Source organism: Nycticebus coucang, chromosome 4 (genome assembly GCF_027406575.1).
Source record: "Nycticebus coucang isolate mNycCou1 chromosome 4, mNycCou1.pri, whole genome shotgun sequence".
Lineage (NCBI taxonomy): Eukaryota > Metazoa > Chordata > Mammalia > Primates > Lorisidae > Nycticebus > Nycticebus coucang.
Genome location: NC_069783.1, coordinates 141,680,678 through 141,704,265, shown reverse-complemented (window position 1 = coordinate 141,704,265; position 23,588 = coordinate 141,680,678). Strand labels below are relative to the sequence as shown.

At 43.2% G+C, this 23,588-nt stretch overlaps 2 protein-coding genes across 11 annotated transcripts in view; both read right to left on the bottom strand.

Moving 5' to 3' along the window:
- LOC128583199 (tetratricopeptide repeat protein 28) overlaps nucleotides 1-9,768 on the bottom strand; it is an 882,203-nt gene extending 872,435 nt beyond the window's left edge. For 3 of the 4 annotated variants that reach the window (XR_008379421.1, XR_008379422.1, XM_053587215.1), the window contains exon 1: nucleotides 9,571-9,744. Coding sequence is in view for 2 of the 4 variants with exons in the window: in XM_053587215.1 (XP_053443190.1) it covers nucleotides 9,571-9,672 (102 nt within the window). In the remaining 2 variants the exon portion in view is untranslated. Of the gene's footprint in view, nucleotides 1-9,570 lie in introns of all 4 variants that reach the window. The other variant, XM_053587214.1, reaches the window with a different exon arrangement.
- CHEK2 (checkpoint kinase 2) overlaps nucleotides 3,707-23,588 on the bottom strand; it is a 67,295-nt gene continuing 47,413 nt past the window's right edge. For 6 of the 7 annotated variants that reach the window (XM_053587219.1, XM_053587217.1, XM_053587222.1 and 3 more), the window contains 2 exons: nucleotides 18,777-18,845; nucleotides 17,727-17,959 (listed from right to left, as the gene is read on the bottom strand). In XM_053587219.1, the coding sequence (XP_053443194.1) occupies nucleotides 17,870-17,959; nucleotides 18,777-18,845 (159 nt within the window). In that variant the 3' untranslated portion in view covers nucleotides 17,727-17,869. Of the gene's footprint in view, nucleotides 4,574-17,726; nucleotides 17,960-18,776; nucleotides 18,846-23,588 lie in introns of those variants that run through there. The other variant, XM_053587223.1, reaches the window with a different exon arrangement.

Here is a 23,588-nt window from a genome sequence, read left to right as displayed (position 1 = left end):
TACTCCTGACCATGATTTTTAGTAATAAAAATTTTTTTAGTGATAAAGGCTTTATTTTGATTTTAATTTTGTGATAAAAGCTTTATTTTATACTGATAAGGCTTTTAGTGATAAAATGTTATACTGGAAGATTAAGTAGACATTACCAATGATATAAATCAATCCAAGAATACTTAACTTGAATCTACTGAGTCTTTATACAGCTTTTAGTTTATAAGAAACAGAGGAACAAGATAAATGACATCACATAGAAGCTATCAGACAAATTCAGAAGGAAAGGCACTCTGTAAGACAATGACTCTGGTCTCTGCAATGAATCTATTTCATGAAAAAAAGGACTATGCTAGAATAAGAGATACTTCAGGGACATTAATTAAGGCACAGTTTAGACAGACACGACAGCTTTGGAAAATTTTTAATACTGTCTGAGCACTTAGAAAAAGGAAAATTCTCTTAAATGAAAAAGGGGGGCTAACGTAGAAAAAAAGGTTTCAAAACATATATACAAGGCCTGACAATTAAGTTCACAAACTCTTCCTAGAAAAAAGTGTTACATACCTCATTACCGAGTATCACTAGGGTCACCTTCAAAGAACTCCCCTTAGGAAGCTATGCACCAATGCCAGGGATGAGCCAACCCCTTTGAAGCAATTCAGAAACTCTTTCTGGAAGGCTGTCATTGTATTACCTTTGATGTCCTGAATATCATCAAAATGTCTTCCTTTCAACATTATCTTTATCTTCAGGCAAAGAAAAAAGTCATTGGGGGCCAGAGAAGGTGAGTAGGGATGGTGTTCAGTTATTTGATTACTGACAAAAACTCCCTCACAGACAGTGCCATGTGAGCTATCATATGCAACAGCCACAACTTGCTCACACCAAGGTTCTCAGTTAAAATTTTCCTGTTTCAGCTCTACTCAAAGCAGCTAAGGCGCCAGCCTCGTACACCTTAGCTGGTGGGTTTGAATCCAGCCCAGGCCCACCAAACAACAATGACAGCTGCAACCAAAAAATAGCTGGGCATTGTGGCAGGCGCCTGTAGTCCCAGCTACTTGCGAGGTGGAGGCAGGAAAATTGCTTGAGCCCAGGAGTTGGAGGTTGATGTGACCCCACAGCACTCTACCCAGGGTGACAGCTTGAGGCTCTGTCTCAAAAAAAAAAAAAAAAATATTTTCCTGTTTCTGTATTGATGTTTACTTAGTCTGCTATGTTTCTCACAGTTAACCAATAACACCAATGTACAATTTGACAAATTTTTGCCATGTTTTCTTCAGTTTTGCTTGTTACTGGCTGCCCTGACATTTTTTCATCAATGATATCTCTGGGACAGTTCATTTCTCCCATCAGAAAAACATTTAATCCATTTGTACACTGCCATTTTCTTCATGGCCTTAGCCCTATAAACTTGGACTAATAGGCTCAGTGCCTGTGGCTCAGTGAGTAGGGCACCAGCCACATACATCAAAGGTGGCAGGTTTGAGCCCAGCCCGGGCCCGCTAAATGACTACTGCAACCAAAAAAAAAAAAAAAAACAAGGCCCGGTGTTGTGGCAGGTGCCTATGGTCCCAGCTACTCAGGAAGCTGAGGCAAGAGAATTGCTTGAGCCCAAAACTTTGAGGTTGCTGTGAGCTGTGATGCCATGGCAGTCTACCGAGGGCAATGTAGTGAGACACTCTCAAAAAAAAAAAAACTTGGGGGCAGCGCCTGTGGCTCAATCGGTAAGGCGCCGGCCCCATATACTGAGGGTGGCGGGTTCAAACCCGGCCCCAGCCAAACTGCAACAAAAAAATAGCCGGGCGTTGTGGCAGGTGCCTGTAGTCCCAGCTGCTTGGGAGGCTGAGGCAAGAGAATCGCTTAAGCCCAGGAGTTGGAGGTTGTTGTGAGTCGTGTGATGCCACGGCACTCTACCGAGGGCCATAAAGTGAGACTCTGTCTCTACAAAAAAAAAAAAAAAAAAAACTTGGACTAACATATCCCTGATTTCACTTCCACTCTTGCCAAATTTAACAAGAAACTTACAGATGTTTGTTCATTGATCTAATTCAAGATCTGACATTCTCAAGACAGCACACAAAAACACACAAAAATGAATGCCACTCAGCAAGACACCACCACAACATCAACACAAACACAACTATTAGACACTGATAGGGCAAGGTTATGAAACCTGAGTAGTTTGTACAGTGCTGCCAACATAAACACATTAAGTATGTAAACTTCTTAGATCTCATTTGTTCACCCTACAAACCAGCAATTCCAATGTTCACTTTGGCAATACATCCACAAACCAGTAATCCCACTTTTAACTACATACCTTCCCCAACCAAAAAAAAGAAAAAATTGCATATGAATGTTCCTACCAACTCTATTCACAATCACCAAAAACTGAAAATTCAAAATACCTATCAACTAGTAAATGGATAATAAATTGCAATATACACATAAAACATAATATTGAGTAATAAAATGAAGAAACTTTCTATTACTTCTACTTACTAGTAGTGATTATACAACTGTGTATACCTGTCAGAGGTAACGATACACTTAAATTGTATGTAAAGTATACCTAAATAAAGCTGATTTTAAATATAAAAATTAAAGACAATTTTGTACAGTTTGATCTTATTTTAGGTAAAATATCTATATACTTTTGTGTGTATATGTATAAATTTGTTAAATAGAAAGATGCACAGAAAAAGTTCCAGAAAGATATATCAAGGTATTGATAGTAGTAACACACAGGGCATCTGTAACGTTGTGGGTTTGGGGAAAGGAAGCTTGCTTGTTTTACATTTTCTTTTCTTTTTTTTTTTGAGACAGAGTCTCACTACATTACCCTCAGTAGTGCCCTGGCATCACAGGTCACAGCAACCTCACACTCTTGGGCTCAAGCGATTCTCTTGCCTCAGCCGTTCCAAGTAGCTGGAACTACAGGTTCCCACCACAACACCCAGCTATTTTCTGTTGCAGTTATCATTGTTGTTTAGGTCCCAGACCAGTTCCAACCAGCCACCCTCGGTGTATGTGGCTGGTGCCGTCACCACTATGCTAAAGGCGCTGAGCCACGTTTTCTAATTTTATACAATGTATACATGCAGCTTGTATAACGATATAAAAAGATTTCATTAAAATAAAGATCAACTTTATTTAATAAAAGAAAAATTTTATATAAATGTCTGTGGGTCATCAATTTGTGGACTGGGGGTTATAAATTTAATTATACTTGTGATTTTGGAGGTAAAATTTTTTTTTTTTTTTTGGTTTTTGGCCGGGGCTAGGTTTGAACCCGCCACTTCCAGCATATGGGACCGGCACCCTACTCCTTGAGCCACAGGCGCTGCCCGGAGGTAAATTCTTAATCACTGAAATAGTTACAGAATAATAATTTTCTTGTGTTAGTAGAGAATATACACCCAATAAATGTTCACAGCATCACATTTGTATCATATTGTGCCTCTAGTTTCTCCCCTTAGAAAATAACTATCCATCCCTGCTCCTAAAGAGACATCAAAATGAAAGTACTAAGTTGAAGTTCAAATATCAGGTATTCTAACACAAGTTTTTTTTTCAATAGCAATTATTCAAAGGAGGCAATAATGACAATCACCAATTTTAATGAAAAAATATTGCTTCTACTCTTATGAGAAAAGCAGTGAAAGAAGAGCACACTAAATAAAAACCATGAGATAAAAATAAGCAGCTTTGAATCACACTTTTATTATTTTCCATAATACTTTAAAATAACATTGTCAAACATTCTACATAGCAGTCTAGATTGCACAAGCTTTCACAACACAATTATGCAGTATAAAAGACATCTTCTTTCACTGTTCCTCCAGCACTCACACTGATTTCTTAGGCTACAGAAAAGTGAGAGGGACAGGAAGAAGGCTTGGGGTTTCTGTGGTTTTTTTCTTTATGGTTTGTGTTATTTGTTTTTCTTTTCTCTTTATTAAAGGTTATTTTTGGTTTTGTTTCCTTTTTGGTCTTTAGCTTGCTTCTAACTGGAGTTAATTAATAGAAGATAAGCAACAAATATTAAATCCCTAACACATGGAGGCATTGTTCTAAACACCTACATTCTCTTTAACAATTCTTTGAGATGGATACTACTGTCAGTTATACATATGAGAACACTGAGATACAAAAGTTAAGAGTTGTCAAAGCTCATATAACTAGTAAGTAGTGGAGCCAAAACATAGACCTATGAACCTAGATCTGCATTAAAGTCCATATTTAAACTTTCAAAGACCGTTCTTTATTAATTGGGGGGGGGTAAATCTTTTTTTATATAAATATTTTTTTGAGACAGAGTCTCAAGCTGTCGCCCTGGGTAGAGTACCATGGCATCACAGCTCACAGCAACCTCAAACTCTTGGGCTTAAGCAATTCTCTTGCCTCAGCCTCCCAGGTAGCTGGGAGTACAGGCGCCCGCCACAACGCCCGGCTATCTGTTGTTGTTGTTGTTGTTGTTGCAATTGTCATTGTTGCTTTAGCTGGCCCAGGCCGGGTTCAAACCTGCCAGCCTCGGAGTATGTGGCTGGTGCCCTACCCACTGAGACACAGGAGCCGCCTGTGGGGGGTAAATTTTAAAAGAAAAAATTAGAATAGACAACCACTAATCGATGAAGTCAAACAACACATCAAAAAATCAACTATTTCTAGCAATGAATATGAAATAAAATTTTAAAATTCCATGTATAATAGCATCAAATAGAATAAAATACTTAGAAAAGATAATTTTAATTATAAGACATGCATGCTGAAAACTACAAAACATCATCAAAAGATTAAACATGATCACTAGAAAAATTCCAGTTATCTTTTCTGCAGAAATGCATAAGTTGATCCTAAAATCCATATGGAAACATAAGGAACCCAGAATACCCAAATGGCCTTTTAAAAGAACAAGGAGGGCCAGGCTCAATGGCTCACACTTATAATCTTAACACTTTGGGAGACTGAGGCAAGTAGATTGCTTGAGCCCAGGAGTTCTAGACTAACCTGAGCAACAGCAAGAGCCCATCTCTTCTAAAAAGAGAGAAACTAGCTGTGCATTATGGCAGGCTCCTATACTCCCAGCTACTTGGGAAGCTAAGGCAAGAGGATTGCTTAATCCCAGGAGTTGAGGTTGCTATGAGCTGTAATTCCATAGTACTCAACCTAGGGTGACAGAGTGAGGTTCTGTCTCAAAAAAAAAAACAGAGAATGTAGACATAATTTGAAAACCTATTACTGAGCTACAGTAATCAAAAGTAGTACTGCCTTAAAGACAGACATATAGATCAAGAGAATAGAATTGTAAGTCCAAAAATAAAACATCACATATACTCAACTGATTCTCAGAAAGGGTGAGAAACCATTCAGTTGGGGGAAAGAACAATCTTTTCCATACATAATGCTGGAAGAACTAGATATCTACATACAAAAGAAAGAATTTGGCCCACTACCTCACACAACACACAAAAATTAACTAAAATGGATCAGTCTACAAACAAGGGCTAAAATCACAAAGCTCTTAGAAGAAAACATAGGGGCAAATCTTCATGACCTTGGATTTGGTAATGGATTCTTAGATATGACACCAAAACCATGAGCAATAAAAAGAAAAAACACATACACTGGATTTTATCAAAATTAAAAACTTTTTTGGCATCAAAGGACAGTATTAGGCCGAGTGCAGTGGCTAACACCTATAATCCCAGCACTTTAAGAGGTAAGAATGGGAAGATCGCTTGAGGCCAGGAGTTGGAGACCAGCCTGGGCAAGACCTGTCTCTACAAAAACTAAAAAAAATTAGCCAGGTGTGGTGGTATGCACCAGTAGTCCTATTACTTGGGTGGCTGAAGCAAGAGGATAGGGAAGAGTTATCATCTCACCACTATACTCCAGCCTGGGTGACAGAGCTAGAACCTGTCTGAAAAATAAAAAAATAAAAAGGGAAGGGAAGAGATGGGAAGGAAGGAGAGGAGAGGGGAGGAATAAAAAAAGAAAGAAGAAAAGAAAGGAAGAAAAGGAAAAATCAAAAAAAGTAAAAAGACAACCACAATATGGGAAAAATATTTGCAAATCACATCTGATAAGGGTTTAATATCCAGAATATTTAAAGAACTACAGCTCAGTAATAAAGACAAATGACAGAATATAAATAAAAATGGGCAAAAAAATGAACAAAGGATTTGAACATTTATTCAAAGAAGATATACAAATGGCAAATAAGCACAAGAAAACATGTCCAACATCATTAGTCATCAGGGAAATGAAAATCAAAACCACAATGAAATACCACTTCACACCTACTAAGATGGTTAAAATTTAAAAACTGGCCAGGAAGAAGAAAAACTGGAACCTTCATACTTTGCTAGTAAAGATGTAAAATTGTGCAGCACCTTAGAAAACAGTTTGGGGGTGGTGCCTGTGGCTCAGTGGGTAGGGCGCCAGCCCCATACACTGAGAGTGGTGGGTTCAAACCTGCCCCGGCCAAACTGCAGCAAAAAAAATAACCGGGCGTTGTGGTGGGCACCTGTAGTCCCAGCTACTCCAGAGGCTGAGGTAAGAGAATCTCCTAAGCCCAGGAGTTGGAGGTTGCTGTGAGCTGTGTGACACCACAGCGCTCTACTGAGGGAAAAAAAAGTGAGACTCTGTCTCTAAAAAAAAGAAAAAGAAAATAGTTTGGCAGTTGCTCAAAAGATTAAACAGAAGTTATCACAAAACCCAGTGCTTCTACTCCTAGAGGTATAACCAAGAAAAATGAACACATATGTTATTCATGGCAACATTATTCATAGCAGCCAAAAATTGGGGGGGGGAAACTCACATGACTATCAACAGATGAATGAATAAACAAAATGTGGTTCCACTCAACAGAATATTATTCTGCAATAAAAGGGAATGAAGTACTGATACCTGCTTACATGGTTACACCCCACCACACTAAAGGAGTTAATTTCATAGGAGATAAATTTATCTTGTTTATCTCTATCTCAATTATTTTTTTTTAAAGATATATCTGCATACCTTTAAGAAAAAACACATTGTAGGTGGGGCCCAGTGGCTCACACCTGTAATCCTAGCACACTAGCACTTTGGGAGTCCAAGGTGGGTGGACTGCCCTGAGCCTGGAGATCAGCCCAAGCAAAAGCAAGACCCCATCTCTAAAAAAACAGCCGGGCATTATGGCAGGCGCCTGTATTCCCTTGAGAGGCTTTTGTTTGCCTCCACCCTCAGTACATGGGGCCCGGCGGGAGGCTGAGGCAAGAGAATCACTTAAGCCCAAGAGTTGGAGGTTGCTATGACCTATGATGCCACGGCACTGAACGGAGGGTGTCAGAGTGAGACTCTGTCTCAAAGAAAAAAAAAACCACATAGATAAGACTAAAGTGCCTAATTTTTCCATTTGTTCTTCTTCAATGCAATCTCAATTCTAAAAGTCTGGTCTTCATACACATGCATACCAGGGGTGCCAAAAACATGTATACACATTTTAAGCAATCTTGTTGGAAGCAAAATTGATAATTTTTTTTAAAGTGTACAAATTGCAGGTAAATGGTTATGTGTAGCATGTCTAGGTACACTTGATAGTAGCAGGACCTTTAATTCAACTTCAAGAAGTAATACATAGATAACATTGCTTACAGTGTGTGTATATGTTTTTGGCACCCTCTGCATTTTGTCCAGTGAACAACAAATCCTACTGAAATGAAACCAACTAAATAAAATTTAACTCAAAAAAAAAGCCCCTAAAATACTAAATAATTTTAAACCCATTCTATTTTAGCATTGGCTCTGGACTAATCATAAATCTCACTTTTGCAATTTCAAAATACCCCATAAAGACTACCAATGCTCAGATTTAAGCAAATTGCCAACTTTCCTGAGTAAACAGTAATTAAGATTTGCTTTCATAGCACTCTGGGAGGCCAAGGTGGGTGCTGCTGTCAGGAGTTCCAGGCCAGCCTGAACAAGAGGAAGACCCCATCTCTAAAAAAAAAAAAAAAAAACAGCAGTGGTGGCTGGCTCCTATAGTCCTATCTACTCGGGAGGCTGGGAATCACCTGAGCGCAAAAGTTTGAGGTTGCTGTGAGGTATGATGCCAGGGAATTCTACCCAGAGCAACAAAGTGAGACTCCGTCCAAAAACAAAAAAAAAAAAAAATCCTTTCATGAAAATGTAAATATTTACCTGCCTCAAAGGCAAACAAAATCCTCTACATCTGGTGTTCCCAAATGATGAAGAGAAAGAAATAAGCACTTTTATTCACAATTTTGTTTCAGAATTAATTTTAACCTAGCTAGGACAGACACAGTTCTTGGTTTATACTAAACAGCATACTCTCGCCTAGAACATACTGAAAACATGGCATTTTAAACAGTCACAAAAGTTGGGAGCGGAGAAAAATCACACAATATACAGTAAATCTGACAGAGAAATTAATCTCAAGCTCTTGAAAATGTCTCAAGAACTCCTATTTTGCACACTCACTAGTCATTTAGTCTTCTACAAACATTTACCAATCATCTCCCACGTGGTACCAGGCTGCCTCTGTAAGGCATAATAAAAGAACAGGTCCCTGCTCTCAGGCTGCTTGCTCTCTAGAACGCTTGCCAAACTCCACTGCCCATAGCAACTTCAGTTTGTTAAAAAAAAAAAAATCAAAATCTGCTCTCCTGCCTTGGAGAGCCAGAGTCTGTGCACTTAGGAAAGGGTTTGAAGCCCATATTTTTAATGATCGGGCGGCACCTGTGGCTCAGTGAGTAGGGGGCCCGCCCGGCCCCATATACTGAGGGTGGTGGGTCGAACCCGGCCCCGGCCAAACTGCAAGAACAACAACAACAAATAGCCGGGCGTTGTGGCGGGCGCCTGAGGCAAGAGAATCTCCTAAACCCAGGAGTTGGAGGTTGCTGTGAGCGGTGACGCCACAGTACTCTACCCAGGGCCATAAAGTGAGACCCTGTCTCTTAAAATAAATAAATACTCCGGATTACTCCTGCGTCCTGTTGGGGAGCCCAAAAAAGAAAAAAGCTCTAGAGTCCACACTGAGGGCCATCCACCCCATCGAGCGGGAGCCCCACCTCCAAAGTCACCCGACAGCCCAAACACACCGTGAAGCCGCGGTAGGCGGACAGCTTTACAGGCCACCGACAGACTTGCTCCCTCCCGGGGACCGACAGCTCACTTTTTACAAGCTCCACCCACTACTGGCAGCACCCAAGCATCCCAGGGCTGTGCCATCACCTGTCTCCCCGTAGATGCCACGCCTGAGGGCCGGGTCCCCAGGGCCCATCCTAAAGGGGCGGGGGCCACGGGGAGGCGCATCGCATATTAGGCGCCGACTGTATAACGCGCCCCCCCCCCAATCTCTCGCGCGCGCACGCGTACACACACACATCCCTCAGAAACTGAGGCAAGGAGGCGGCGGACCGGGTCTCGCTGCCTAACGGCTCGCAGCAGGCTCGAACCCGGACCGCGAGGCGGCTTCCGGGAGCTCCTCAGCCTCTGAGGCCCGGCCCGGCTCACACCGACGGAGTTTCACAAAGAAAGTCTCCCGGCCCGAGCCTCTCACGCACTCACCGGCGCCGGCGCCGGCGGCGACTCGGGCTCACGCCGCCTGCGGCTCCGTGCCGGGGTCAGCCCTTGGGTCGGCTCAGGAGCCGGCGGCGGCAACTGCTCCATCCCCACGGGGCCCGGGCCGCGTCAGCCTGGAGCTAACGGTCCCGCCAGCTAAGCGCGCGCGCCGGACCCGCGCGCCATGTTCCCGCCGTGCCGCGCGCCGCCGCGGCAAGTCTCACCGCCCCCCGACGCGCGTCCCCGCGGCTTCGCACTCGCCCCGCGCACGCACGCCGTCGCCGCGCCCCTTCCCCGTGCTTTCCGCCTTGCGCCCTCTGGAGCTGGCGGCTCTTCCCGGCTTTGCGCCCACCCCCGCCGCGTCCGTGCGACCTGGAGGGAGAGCTCGCCCTTCCCTTCATTAGCACCGCCGCCTGCCGCACTGCGGACCACCCCGGGGCTAGACCCCTCAACCCTTCCCCCACACTACCTCTTTTGCTTCGCCCGAAGGATGGGGCCGGGGGGCGAATATCTGGGCCAGGACAGACTTACCCCTAAGAAGTGCCAGGAAAAAGATACCACTAAACTTGTGAGATCCCCATCGTGGAGGTGTGCACCACGTGCGCAAGTGTAGGTGGCACAGAGGATGCCCACGTCCCGGCGATAGCCAGACTTAATGGAAAACCTGAATTCAAGTTCTACATCTCCACTAACCCTGCCGTGATTAGTTTTCTCTATAACCCGAGGACTCGATGAAATAATCTGGACAAAGCCTCAGCACTGCGTCTAATATTTACCAGGTGGAGACCAAGAGACGAGACCTCTGGTAGGTTCCGGATAAAGAAATCTTCAAGTCCCGCCTCCATCTCTTGAAAATTGGTAAACGTTGAACAGGTCATTTGACCAAGCGAGAAAGCCTTGATTTCTACACGTCCAGTCCAAAGTTGACGCAAGCAATAATTCTAGATGATGCATGTGCAGTCATGCAGCGCTTACCCAGGAGATAGTTCTGAGAAATGCCTCAGGTAATTTTGTTGTCAAGCTAACATCACTGAGTGAACTTAAACATAAATGGGATAGCCTACTACACACACACCTAAGTTACATGGTATAGCTCGTATACTACAACCTGAACAGCAGGGAACTGTATTGAATACCGGCAGCAGTTGTAACACAGTGCTAAGCGTTTGTGGATCTAAACATAGGAAAGGTACAATAAAAAATACAGTAGGAAAAAAAAACAGCACACCTGAATAGGGTACTTTCCATGAATGAAGCTTACAAGACTGGAAGTTGCTCCAGGTCAGTCAGTAAGTGGTGAGAGAATGTGAAGGCTTACACTACACTAAATTTTTTTCTTTCTTCAGTAATAAATTAACCTTAGCTTACTGTAACCTTTTTATCTTAAAAACTTTTTAACTTTTAGTGGCGCCCGTAGCTCAGTGGGTAGGGCACTGGTCACATACACCAGGGCTAGTGGGTTCGAACCCAGCCCCAGCCAGGTAAAACAACAATGACAACTGCAACAAAAAAATAACCGAGAGTTGTGGCGGGGCTTGTAGTCCCAGCTACTGGGGAGGCTGAAGTAAGAGAATTACTTAAGCCCAAGAGTTTGAGGTTGCTTTAAGCTGTGACACTATGGCACTCTGTTGAGGGTGACGTAGTGAAACTTTGTCTCAAAAAAAAATTTTTTTTAACTTTTGGATTCTTTTATAACAATACTTAGTTTAAAACACAAACACATGGTAAAGCTGTACAAAAAAGTTTTTTTATATCCTTACAAGCTTTTGTTCTATTTAATTTTTTTTAACTTTTTAAACTTTGTTAAAAACTAAGACACAAACACATTAGCCCAGGCCTACAGAGGGTTAGGATCATCAATGTCACTGACTTCCACCTCTGTATCTTGTCCCATTGGGAGGTCTTTATGGGCAATAACATTTGTGGAGGTGTCATCTATAACAATACCTTCTTCTAGAATACCTCCTGAAGGACCGGATGCTGTTTTACAGTTAACTTTTTTTAATGAGTAAGAGTATACACTAAAATAATAATGAAAAGCAAAATGCAGTGAGTAGGGTGCAGCCCTATACTGAGGCTGGTGGACTTAAACTCGGCCCCAGCCAAACTACAACAAAAAATAGCTGGGCGTCGTGGCGGGCGCCTGTGGTCCCAGCTATTCAGGAGGCTGAGGCAAGAGAATTGCCTAAGCCCAAGAGCTGGAGGTTGCTGTGAGCTGTGATGCCACAGTACTCTACCGAGGATGACAAAGTGAAACTCTGTCTCTAAAACATAAATAAATAAGAAAAAACAAAAGGAAAATGTAGTACATACATAAACCAGTAACACAATCATTTATTATCAAGTAGTATGTACTGTACATAATTGTATGTGCTATACTTTCATAGTACGGGCAGCACCACAAATACATGAGTAATTCACTGCCCTACCAACATTATGATTGCTACATCCTTGGATGACAAGAATTTAATTTTCTTTTTTTTTTTGAGACAGTCTCACTCTGTTGCCCTGAGTAAAGTGCCATGGCATCATCATAGCTCACAGCAACCTCAAACTTTTGGGCTGAAGGGATCCTCTTGCCTCAGCCTCTTAAGTAGCTGGGACTACAGGCCTGAACCACCTCACCTGGCTAGTTTTTTTTTCTTCTATTTTTAGAAGAAACGAGATCTCACTCTTGCTCAGGCTGGTCTTGAACTCGTGAGCCCAAGCAAACCACCAATCTCAGCTTCCCAGAGTGCTAAGATTACAGACCTGAGCCACCATGCCTTGCCAGAATTTAATATAATCTTATGGGGCCACCAATTTACATGAAGTCTACTGTGTGACCAAAACGTCATTATTCAGTGAGTGATTATAAGTTCTAGAGCACAATGCTTGACACACACCAAGCTCTCTGAGGTTCATTGGTGTAATTTCTGTCCTATCCATCCAAGATTCCTCTAAAAGTTTAAGAAAGGGGCTGTGCTTCCAAACCCTGTGGTATAATTAGCAGGGAGTTCATCGAACCATGAGGCTGCAAGGGACTCTCCCCACATTTTCACTTTCCATTTTCTCCCCCAAATCTCTCTGAAAACCCTAAAGTTGGCTGAAAAACAGCAGAGAATGTTTTCCCTACTAGGAAAAGGAATCTTCAGAAGCCTGCCTTTTTCATATGCAAGTGGCCAAAAAAAAAAAAAAAAACCTCAAGTAAAACAAAGGAATATAACTGATCCCTGATCACATAATCCAAAAGGGCTAGAGTGGTGCTTCACTTTAGACATAGCTGCACCTGGGTGCTCAGACCACCTCAGTTCTCTCTAACCTCTCAGCGTTTGCTTCCTTCCCTCTGTGATAACTTCACTCTCATACAGTTCTTTCCACATAGTGGCCTGAGGAGCCACTCCTAACTCACATCTGCCCCCAAGAAAGCAGGGGCTGCATCCCAATAGTTCTGACCATAGTCCCAGGGTTGACTTTTATGGGACCCATTTAAGCCACATGCTCCTAGCTAAGCCAATCACCATAGCCAGATTAGCCAAACCTGGCTATTTCCCCTCTAGGAAAGGGTTAGAAATAATAAATAAGAAAAAAAAAAAAAAAGGAAAATGTAGTACATACATAAACCCTCCCCTCCATTGTTGCCCCATTCCCTCCAAAAGGACATGGAGAAAATAGGGAAGTCAGAGAAGAGGTGCTACCCCCTGAAAAATAGGGATACAATGACCACAAGAAGCATTGAATACAGGGCTGGCACAAATAAGAAGTACCCACTGCACCATCACATAGGCAAGCAGTGGGTCCACCATGGAACAACTTGACTGCTTCAGAAAAGGGAACAGTTAGGGCCCTCCACTTCTGCTCCTACCACCCACCCCAGGCCTGGCATTTCCCAAATCTGTTTGGTCAAAAGTAACCCAATAACCCATGTTGCATGTTCCCAAAAAAGCTGAAAAGATGTTACTTCCCTGGCTCAAGAACTTTCTATGACTCCCTCTAGCTACTCCCACCATTGATGAATCCTTTAGCCAGACACTTTGTGGACTGTCCTCCACTGAATCCTCACAAGCAGCATACAGGTTGGTATTCTTTCTGCACCCATTTTATAGATAAGGAAACAAAGGCTTAGCAATACAAGGTCACTTACACAAAGCCAAAGTTAGAAAGTGCAGAGCTCAGGTTAACACAATATTGTTCCCACCATTAATGTGCCACCCAACTCCATTTGTTTATGATTCAAAGTCCAGGCTAGGTACCCAGTGGGAGGAGCATTAGGGACCCCTTCAGCTTTCACAGTGAGGGTGCAGACATCCTCATAGCTTTTCACCCCTCATAACTTCACAGGATAGGGAAAAGAATTCCTCTAAAGGAACATTCAAGTGAGGTTAGGAAAGGAAGTAGGTGCTAGGAGGCCCCAAATCAGCAGCTAATGTCTCCCACTGCTAAGTATATTAGTTTCCTATGGCTGTTATAACAAACAGAGAGAGCTAATACCACAAATAGGTAGCTTAAAACAACACAAACTTAGTTTCATAGTTTTATAGGTCAGAAGCCTGAAATCAGTTTCGCTTGGCTGAAGTCAAGTTGTACAGCACTAGTTTTTTTAGGAGACTCTGAAGAGAAAATCCATTTTCTCCCCTTTGTCAGCTTTTAGTGGCTGTCAGAATTCCTTGGCTTGTTGCCTCATCCTCCATTTTCAAAGTACACCACTCCGTCTCTGCTCACTGCTATGATCTGAATGTGTCCCCCAAAATTCATGTTAGAAACTTTTTTTTTTTTTTTTTAGAGATGGGGATCTTGCTATGTTGCCCAGGCTGGAGTGCAGTAGCTATTCACAGGTGTGATCCCACTACCGATCAGCATGGGAGTTTTGACCTACTCTGTTTCTGACCCGGGCCGGTTCACTTCTCCTTAGGCAACCTGGTGGCCCCCACACCCAATCAGCATAGCGCACTACAGCCCAGAACTCCTAGACTCAAGTGATCCTCCTGTCTCAGCCTCCTGAGTAGCTGGGACTACAGGCATTTGCCACTGCATCCGGCCATATGTTAGAAACTTAATCCCCAGTGCAGTAGTGGTAAGGTGGGACCTTTGATAGGTGATTTAGTCATGAGGGGTCTACCTTAATAAATGGATGAATGGTGTTATCATAGGAGTGGCCTATGGCAGAAGTCTATGGTCCTTGCCACCAAGAAGTTCCTCCTGATAAAAGGATGAGCTTGGCCCCCTTTCTCTCTCACCTGATTGCCTGGGGGAATGGATGATCCCTTGATTCTGCCCTGCCAAATCACCAGAAGGATGGTGCAAAATTCATAGCATAACCAGTGAACTACAATGTGACCTAGCACCAGCCAGGCAAATTACAAAAGCAGCAGAGATAGTGGATCAGAAAGAGACAAGAGGAGCCAGCCATTAGAACTACCTGCGCTCTTGAGGCTCCCAGGCCCAGCCATTTCTAATTCTGAAACAAATCTCCTTTTCCATGAAGTTAAGCAGTAGTCTTATTGTTGCCACCAAGATGTTCTCATCTTCCACCAATCACGGGGCTGTCCCTATAGCCAGCCTGCAAAGACTGAACACTCTTAATGGGCAGACAAATGGCAACTCCTTGCTCATGATAATTAAACACACTGACATTTTGGATTTAGATATTAGGATATTAGTCTCTTATGGGTTTTGTCAATGTGGGTCAATATCCCTGAGTGTGACTGCACACGTGACTGAGAAGACAAGGAACAATAGTTTTAAGAGTCAGAAAGACTGGCCAGACAGTGCCCCACCACTGTAATCCTAGCACTCTGGGAAGCCGAGGCAGATGGATTGCCTGAGCCCAGGAGTTTAAGACCAGCCCGAGCAAGAGCAAGATCCTGTCTCTACTAAAAATAGAAAAAAAACTAGCCATGTTTTGTGACAGATGCCTGTAGTCCTAGTTACTTGGAAGGCTGAGGCAAGAGGATTCCTCAAGGCCAGGAGTATGATGTTGCTGTGAGCTACGATGCCACAGCACTCTATCCAGGGCAACAGAGTGAGACTCCATCTCAAAAAAAAAAAAAAAAAAAAAAAGAGTCATGCTGGGTGCAGTGGCTCACGCCTGTAATCCTAGAATTCAGGGAGGCTGAGGTGGGTGGATTGCCTGAGCTCACAGGTTCAAGACAAGCCTGAGCCAGAGTGAGACCCCATCTCTAAAAAAAATAGCCGGGGGTTCAGCGCCTGTAGCTCAGTGGCTAGGGGCCACATACACTAGGGCTGGCGGGTTCTAACCCAGCCCGGGGCCTGCTAAACAACAATGACAACTACAAAAAAAAAAAAAAAAAATAGCCGGGCATTGTGGTGAGCACCTATAGTTCCATGTACTTGGGAGGCTAAAGCAGGAGTATTGCTTAAGCCCAAGAGTTTGAGGTTGCTATGAGCTGTGATGCCACGGTACTCTACCAAGGGCAACATAGTAGGACTCTGTCTCAAAAAAAAAAAAAAAAGAGTCACAAAGACCTGGATCGGGTCCCAACTCTGCCATAATACCTTACCAGCTATGTGTCACTGGAAAAGTTATCGTCTTCCTCTAAGCCTAGGTTCCTCACCTATAACCTGAGGGTTGTTGAAGGACCTAGCTCATAAGATTACCACGGGTACAAAAGTAGCCAAGGGTGGCCAGGTGCAGGGGCTTACGCCTGAAATCCTAGCACTCTGGGAGGCTGAGGCAGGCAATTGCTCGAGCACAGTTCAAGACCAACCTGAGCAAGAGTGAGACCCCTGTCTCTACTAAAAATAGAAAAACTAGCTGGGAATTATGGCGGGCACCTGTGGTCCCACTACTGGGGAAACTAAGGCAAGAGGAGCTCTTAAACCCAAGAGCTTAAGGTTGCTGTGAGCTATGATGCTGCAGCACTGTACCCAGGGCAACAAAGTGAGACTGTCTCAAAAAAGAAAAAAAAAGACCAGCTAAGGGTAAGTAAGGCTTTGCATGGTGGCCCTAATCATTACTGCATCGACATGACAAAATCTCATCCTTTATCTCCACTTACAAACCCAAACAGTTCTGAAAAATAGGCCATCCATAACTCATGTGGCAGGAAAGACTGATATGAAGTGATATGAGGCCACTTATATTCTTTCTCTATCCCTTTTGTTTAAATATTTGCAGCAGAAATATTAACATGTTTGATTACAGGATTCCACTGGGGTGCTCCACATAATAAACAGACGTGCCCTAATATCTTCCTAAAATTGGAAAACTGAATTACATAACTAACTAATAATCTAGCTCCAAGGTTTCAGGAACTGTAGACCCGTATCGTTAAGAAGGTGAAGATGGGGCGGTGCCTGTAGCTCAGTGAGTAGGGCGCCGGCCCCATATGCCGAGGGTGGCGGGTTCAAACCCAGCCCCGGCCAAACTGCAACAAAAAAATGGCCGGGCGTTGTGGCGGGCGCCTGTAGTCCCAGCTACTCAGGAGGCTGAGGCAAGAGAATCGCGTAAGCCCAAGAGTAGAGGTTGCTGTGAGCCGTGTGAGGCCACGGCACTCTACCGAGGGCCATAAAGTGAGACTCTGTCTCTACAAAAAAAAAAAAAAAAAAAAAGAAGGTGAAGATGAAGCCAGGCATGGTGACTCATGCCTGTAATCCTAGCACTGTGAGAGGCCAAGGAGAGTGGATTGTCTGACCTCAAGAGGTCAAGACCAGCCTAAGCAAGAGCGAGACCCCATCTCTAAAACTAGTCAGGCATTATAGTGGGCATGTGTAGTCCCAGCTACTTGGGAGGCTGAGGTAAGAAGATCGCTTGAGCCTGAGAGTTTGAGGTTGCTGTGAGCTATGATGCCACCGCACTCTACCAAGGACAACAAGTGACACTCTCAAAAAAAAAAAAAGAAAAAAGGTAAGGATGAGAATTTAAAACTGGCTTGTTATTATGCACCAAGTTACCTGCCATCTCATGAGGACATTGGCAGCCAGCCAGCCAGTCTATACAAACTCCACCCCAACCTCACTATGCCCCTTTCCCTGAAACTTTCTAAGGGGCTTTTAAAATTTGTATTCAGCTCTCTCAAACTAAGATCAGGGTGACATCCTGAGAAACCTGCCTGGTGACAGCCAAGGTGGAGCTCCAGATGAAAGGCACACAACAACTTCAAACATAAAATAAAACATTTAACAAAACAGCTGTTTATCAAGCATAAGCACAAAGCCCAGGTACCATTAGGTTTTTAATTATACATCAATGATTGTGGAAAAGCAATTATTCCCATAATTAAAATATTATTTTAAAAAAGACTTAAAGAAAAGATGTCAGCAGAATGAAAGAAGATACATTTCTTTCATGTTCAAACCACAGTGATCACGACACAGCAGCACACACAGCCTGGCGCTTTGTGCTCTCAGCATCCTCTGGTTCCCCTTCAGGGGCCCGCTTTCGACTAGTGGAAGACTGGCAATGAAGGAAAATGGAGAAATGTTCAAAAGAAAATCATTGGCTTCTTTAAGATTACCAAAGTTTCCCAATATGCTTCCAGTAATATGGGAGTATTTCATGTTAAACTTATTGTACCATTCATTCATTGACAACTGAATCTCCACTATACCCCCAACTCAAACACATTTACCTACTTGACATTTCTCTCCCTTGTAGCTTCTGCCCACTAAATGACATACATTACATAGAAAGCAAACAGCATAACCAGCCTCCTCTTGATCATCTTTTCCTAAATAATCAAGTTTAAGAGGACTATGATACCTTTCACTGGTAGCCCTAAGTCTTTCTCTTGTGTGGGAAGACAATCTTTTTTGTGCTTTAGTTGTTTTCCCATATATAAAATTGAGAGGGAGCAATGGGGAAAAGGAGAGATTATTCACCAAAAGAAAGCAGGATAGGAATAAACAGACTTTAATTATACTTAAAAAGAAATTTATAAGAATAACATTATAATTAAGGAATCAACCACTTGCCCCAATTTTAATTTTTCCAACAAATTTGTATTTGAGTGTCTAATCAAGTCTTCCAAACTTGCCTTGCAGGAGACTTTTTGAATAACAATTCCTAGCCATGCTTTATATAACGTATTTAAACATAGCAGCATTAAATCTTCTAAGTGTGCTAGAACAGATCAAGTTAAAACAAAGTATCTGTTACATTAGCTAAAAAATTGTTCAGCATTTACTACTCAAGAGAATCTTCAAATTCATCATCCGTGCTCACCAGCTCTTTAAACCCAGCCTACATTTAATGACAGGAGGAATACCAATACCTGCGCTGGAAATGAGGACTTATTTTCCTCAGACAGCAGCTCCTCAAACTTTCTCTTCATGTTCTCATCCTGTGAAGAAATTGAAAAAATAAGTAGACTGTGTCTGAATGAAAGAAAGCTCCTAGGATGACAGGATGATGAGAGAAACAGACAAAGACATCCAGTTTGTCCACTAAGAATCATCCCATCGCTGAAGCTCTCAGATCAAAAAGACCACACACTACTCCCCTCTACATTCCCAAAGTAGTGTGCTCCATCAACAATGGAGCACACTACAGTGAGTGCACCACTACAACATACCATGTACCTTCAAGCTCTCAGAACTCTCAGTGGGTGAGAGAACCACAGTCCCTAGTGGTCAAATGATTTTTTTATTTTGTTTGGGTTTTTTTGTTTGTTTTTTGAGACCCGGTCTCACTCGGTCACCCTGGGTAGAGTGCCATGGCAACACTATAGCTCACACCAACCTCAAACTCTTGGGTTCAAGTGGTCCTCTTGCCTCAACCTGCTAAGTAGCTGGAACTATAAGTGTGCACCACTCACTACACCCAGCTAGTTTTTCTATTTTTAGTAGAGACGAGATCTCACTTTTGCTCAGGCTGGGTCTCCAGCTCCTGAATTCAAACAGTCCACCCCCCTCAGTTTCCCAAAGTGCTAGCATTACAGGCGTGAGCCACTGCACCCGGCCTGAAATGATTTTTTAAACTAGCATCCCAAATCCAGAGAAAGATGTCAATTGTAAGCCAGGCACAGTGGCACACACCTGTAGTCAAAGCTACTCAGGAGACTGAGGCAGGAGGATCAATTGAGCCCAAACGTCCAAAGTTGCAGTGCATACTTGTGGACAGCCGCTGCATTTCAGCCTGGGCAACATAGCAAGACACTGTCCCTAAAATAAATTAAACTCAAAAAGAAAAAAACAAAAGATGGCAATCAGGAGGCCACAGGCTTGGCCTGACTCCATGCAGCTCCCCAAATCCTTTGGGGGCCACCACTTACCATCCCCTTCACTCCTGCCAACAATGAGGCCATTTACCCAGGCCATCCTAACAACCAGCCAAGCACCCTAGGAAAATTCAGCCAGTGGATACTTTACAAGCTGCCAAAAGGACTTCAAGCCCACAATATCCCAAGCAGCTCAAGTCTAATAAGAAAGGAAGACAATGATCACTTCTCGGCACTGCATTACAAGTATTTCATGCTACAGGAAGAGGAGGGGAAAAGCACAGAAGACAACTCACAGAAGTGTACAAGGATGATTCCCACCTCTCTGAATGCTCACCTCTGCAAGGATCAAGGATTTGTATTTGGGAGCCCTGAAAGGTGAGCTGGTACAGCACTCCCTGACTCCAGAAAGGTGAAAGAAACATCTTGTGGGCTGTGGGGCTGACCAGAAGCCCAGCCCAGCCACTCTCAATGGTATGTACAGAACACAGAGCCAGAACTGTCTGATTCCAAAGTCTCATCTAGTGTCTTCCACACAACCCCACCCTGCCTCCCATGAAGCCATAGTAGGCGGCAATGGCAGAGGACACAGGAGCAAAGGCCTCCAACATTCAGCAATTTGATGTATACAGAAATTTTATAATACTAAAAGACTAATAACAGGCTCAATTATCCTCTATCTAGTAGCTAGAATCACTATCTGCTTCCTCTCCAATACTGTTTTATGGAGTTATTATGCCATTTTGACAGCACCACACTCTCTCCACTGGGAATATCCTCCTGGCCTTCCTGCCCATCCACGTCACCCACCTTCCTCATTCCGTGAACAAATATTTTCGGAGCACACTCAGAGGCCAGGTACTCTAATAGGCACAAGGCCTCCCTATCACAGCGATTCAGGAAATATTTGAAAATGCTGACCCACTAATCCCCAACCTTACTGCCAGGCCATTCAGCCTCAAGACATTGCTCACACAGTGTGAAGATGTGGATACCCAGAGTGCTGTGGGCAGGGGCCCTGCCTTATCCTGGTTTTGAACCATACTCTGTGCACCTATCCTTGTTACTACATATCTCACACTGCTCTGTAATGACTGGACAGGACTGGCCCCGACCCAGATTGTCAGCTCCCTGTGGCAAGGACCATCTTATCCTATTCCTTTTTGCATCCAGTGACTAACAGTGCTTGAAACACAAGCTCATTAACTATGCTCTGAATACACAAATGCATGAACAAATAAAACCATGATGGAATGCCCCTCACGTGGCAGCCCTTCAGTGCCACCAGAGTGACTACAGGACTATTTAGGCCTATATTTAAAACATGTCATCAGCTAGCAATAATATGAAGATGGAGCTTATTGCTACCACAGGTAGCAACGTTTATCTGTAAATATCTTTCCTTTGGAAAAAAAAAGAAAAAGAAAGCTGGGCATGGTGGCTTATGTCTGTAATCTCAGCACTTTGGGAGGCTGAAGGCGAGTGGATTACTTGAGCTCAGAAGTTTGAGACCAACCTGAGAAAAGCAAGACACTATCTTTAAAAAAAAAAAAAAAAATCTTTCCTTTGACATGTCTATAACCTACTCACAAGTTACTAAAATTCTGTCCACAAAGGACAAGAGAAAAAGGAAAAATAATTAAATTATACCTCACAGGCAAAAGGAAGGTATCCTCTTTTTCAGGTAATAAATATGAAGCAGAAAGTGGCTAGAAGGGATGTTCCCAAAACTGGACACTCTTGTTTATCATAAAACAGAGACCAGAACCCAAGTTCAATGCACAGTCCAGTGCCAGACCCACAAAACCATTTGGTTTGTTCAAAAACACTGAAGTTTCCCAAAATAAAACCTAAACTATACGGACACATATTTTATATATACACACAGATATATAAAAAATAGTTTATATATATATATATATACACACACACACATTTTTTTTTGAGATAGAGGCTCACTATGTCGCCCTCGGTAGAGTGCCATGACATCACAGCTCACAGCAACCTTCAACTCTTGGGCTTAAGTGATTCTCTTGCCTCAGCCTCCCAAGTAGCTGGGACTACAGGCGCCCACCACAATGCCTGGCTGTTTTTTCTTGCAGTCATTGTTGTTTTAGCTGGCCTGGGCTGGGTTCGAACCCGCCAGCCTCACGGTATGTGGCTGGTGCAGTAACCACTGTGCTACAGGCACCAAGCCCTAAACTATTATATTTCTAACAGAAGTTTTAGATGGGCAATCGGCATCCTTGTCCTTATTCAATGATTGCTTCATCTTTTGCTACAAAATCAAAAGGTGCATAAAGAGCATTCAAATAAGACCCCTATGGCAGAAGATTGTTATTCACCTTTTCCTTGGTTGTTAATAACAATCTTATTTTGAGACAAAAAGTACAACAGGCTATGCTTGCTTGTAAATTTAAGGCAAAAGTAAATTCTGTTCCCAGGCCTAACTGGCCAAGTCCTTTTTGTTGTTGTTGTTATAACTAACAACTCCTCTACCTCTGCATTCAGACGCAGGAGTTTCTGTACTAGGATACATGAAAAGAGCCAGAAGGCATGTTTCTCTTTTTCATCAAAATTCAATCCCCAAATGCAAAGGGCACCCTTTGTTTCCAAATTCCTTTTCTCCAGGGTTCTGCTGTTCAAATCTGTGTGCTCTGTTAAATGCTAAACCATCTGACAGATTTCTTCTGGGGGGACTGCAGTTTCCAGAGCAACATCCAAAACATATTATCTGCCTTTTTCTTTCAAGAATTTGTTGTTCTTAACCTGAGCTGGCCTGAGAAAAACTGTTAGGTGTGGAGGATTGGAACAAAGAGTGGGGACAGTCTTTCCAGAGTCTCAGAAGTAGACAGCAAAAGCTGGATTATCCAAGGAGCTGAAGCTACCTGGTTATATCCCCTATCCCCACAGGAAACAGAGAGACCAAAAGAGAGTTAAAAGAAAGGGGCACAGCTGTGCTGAAGGTAATGCAGACTTGAAAGATGCCTACACTAATGGTTACTCACAATCAACAAGTGTGACCTTTATACCTAATCACTTGGGCTTGAGAAAAGCTGGATTCTCTCCAGGGAGAATGCCCTACTCTACCTCCCTGAAGCTTCCCTGAATGAAAGTTGAAGATGGCCAGAATGCAGCCCACCGCACCTGCAGAGTAGAGAGGGGACAAGGGTGGGGGTGAAACCAGAACAACCTCTCAAAGGAACACAGGCCAAACTGTAGACTCAAGGCAGCCAAGTGGAAGCAGAATAGGCCCTAAAGGTTACTGTGAGCTGTGATGCCACAGCACTCTACCAAAGGCAACAAAGTGAGACTCTGTCTCTAAAAAAAATAAATAAATAAAAGGTTGATCCCAATACAAACAAAACCCTATTTATACCTTCCCATCCCTATCTATAGCAAGCCTAATGTCTTATACAGAACAGCAGGGCAGTTCTGTTCACAGTTTTACTCTGTAAATATAAAAACACCTAAATAAACTTTTAAAAGAGAAGAAACATGGGAGAAAGAGCCTTTCAATGTGCCTAAGCTTGGGCATCCAAGAGCCACAAGTAACATTTAAAAGGCTGATCCCTGGGTGGCACCTGTGGCTCAGTGGATAGGGGGCCGGCCCCTATGCCGAAGGTGGCAGGTTTGAACCCGGCCCCAGCCAAACTGCAACAAAAAGTAGCTGGGCATTGTGACAGGCATCTGTAGTCCCAGCTACTTGGGAGGCTGAGGCAAGAGAATCACCTAAGCCCAAGAGCTAGAGGTTGCTATGAGCTGTGATGCCACGGCACTCTACCAAGGGCAAGAAAGTGAGACTCTGTCTCTAAAAAAAAATAAATAAATAAAAGGTTGATCCCAATACAAACAAACCCCTATCTA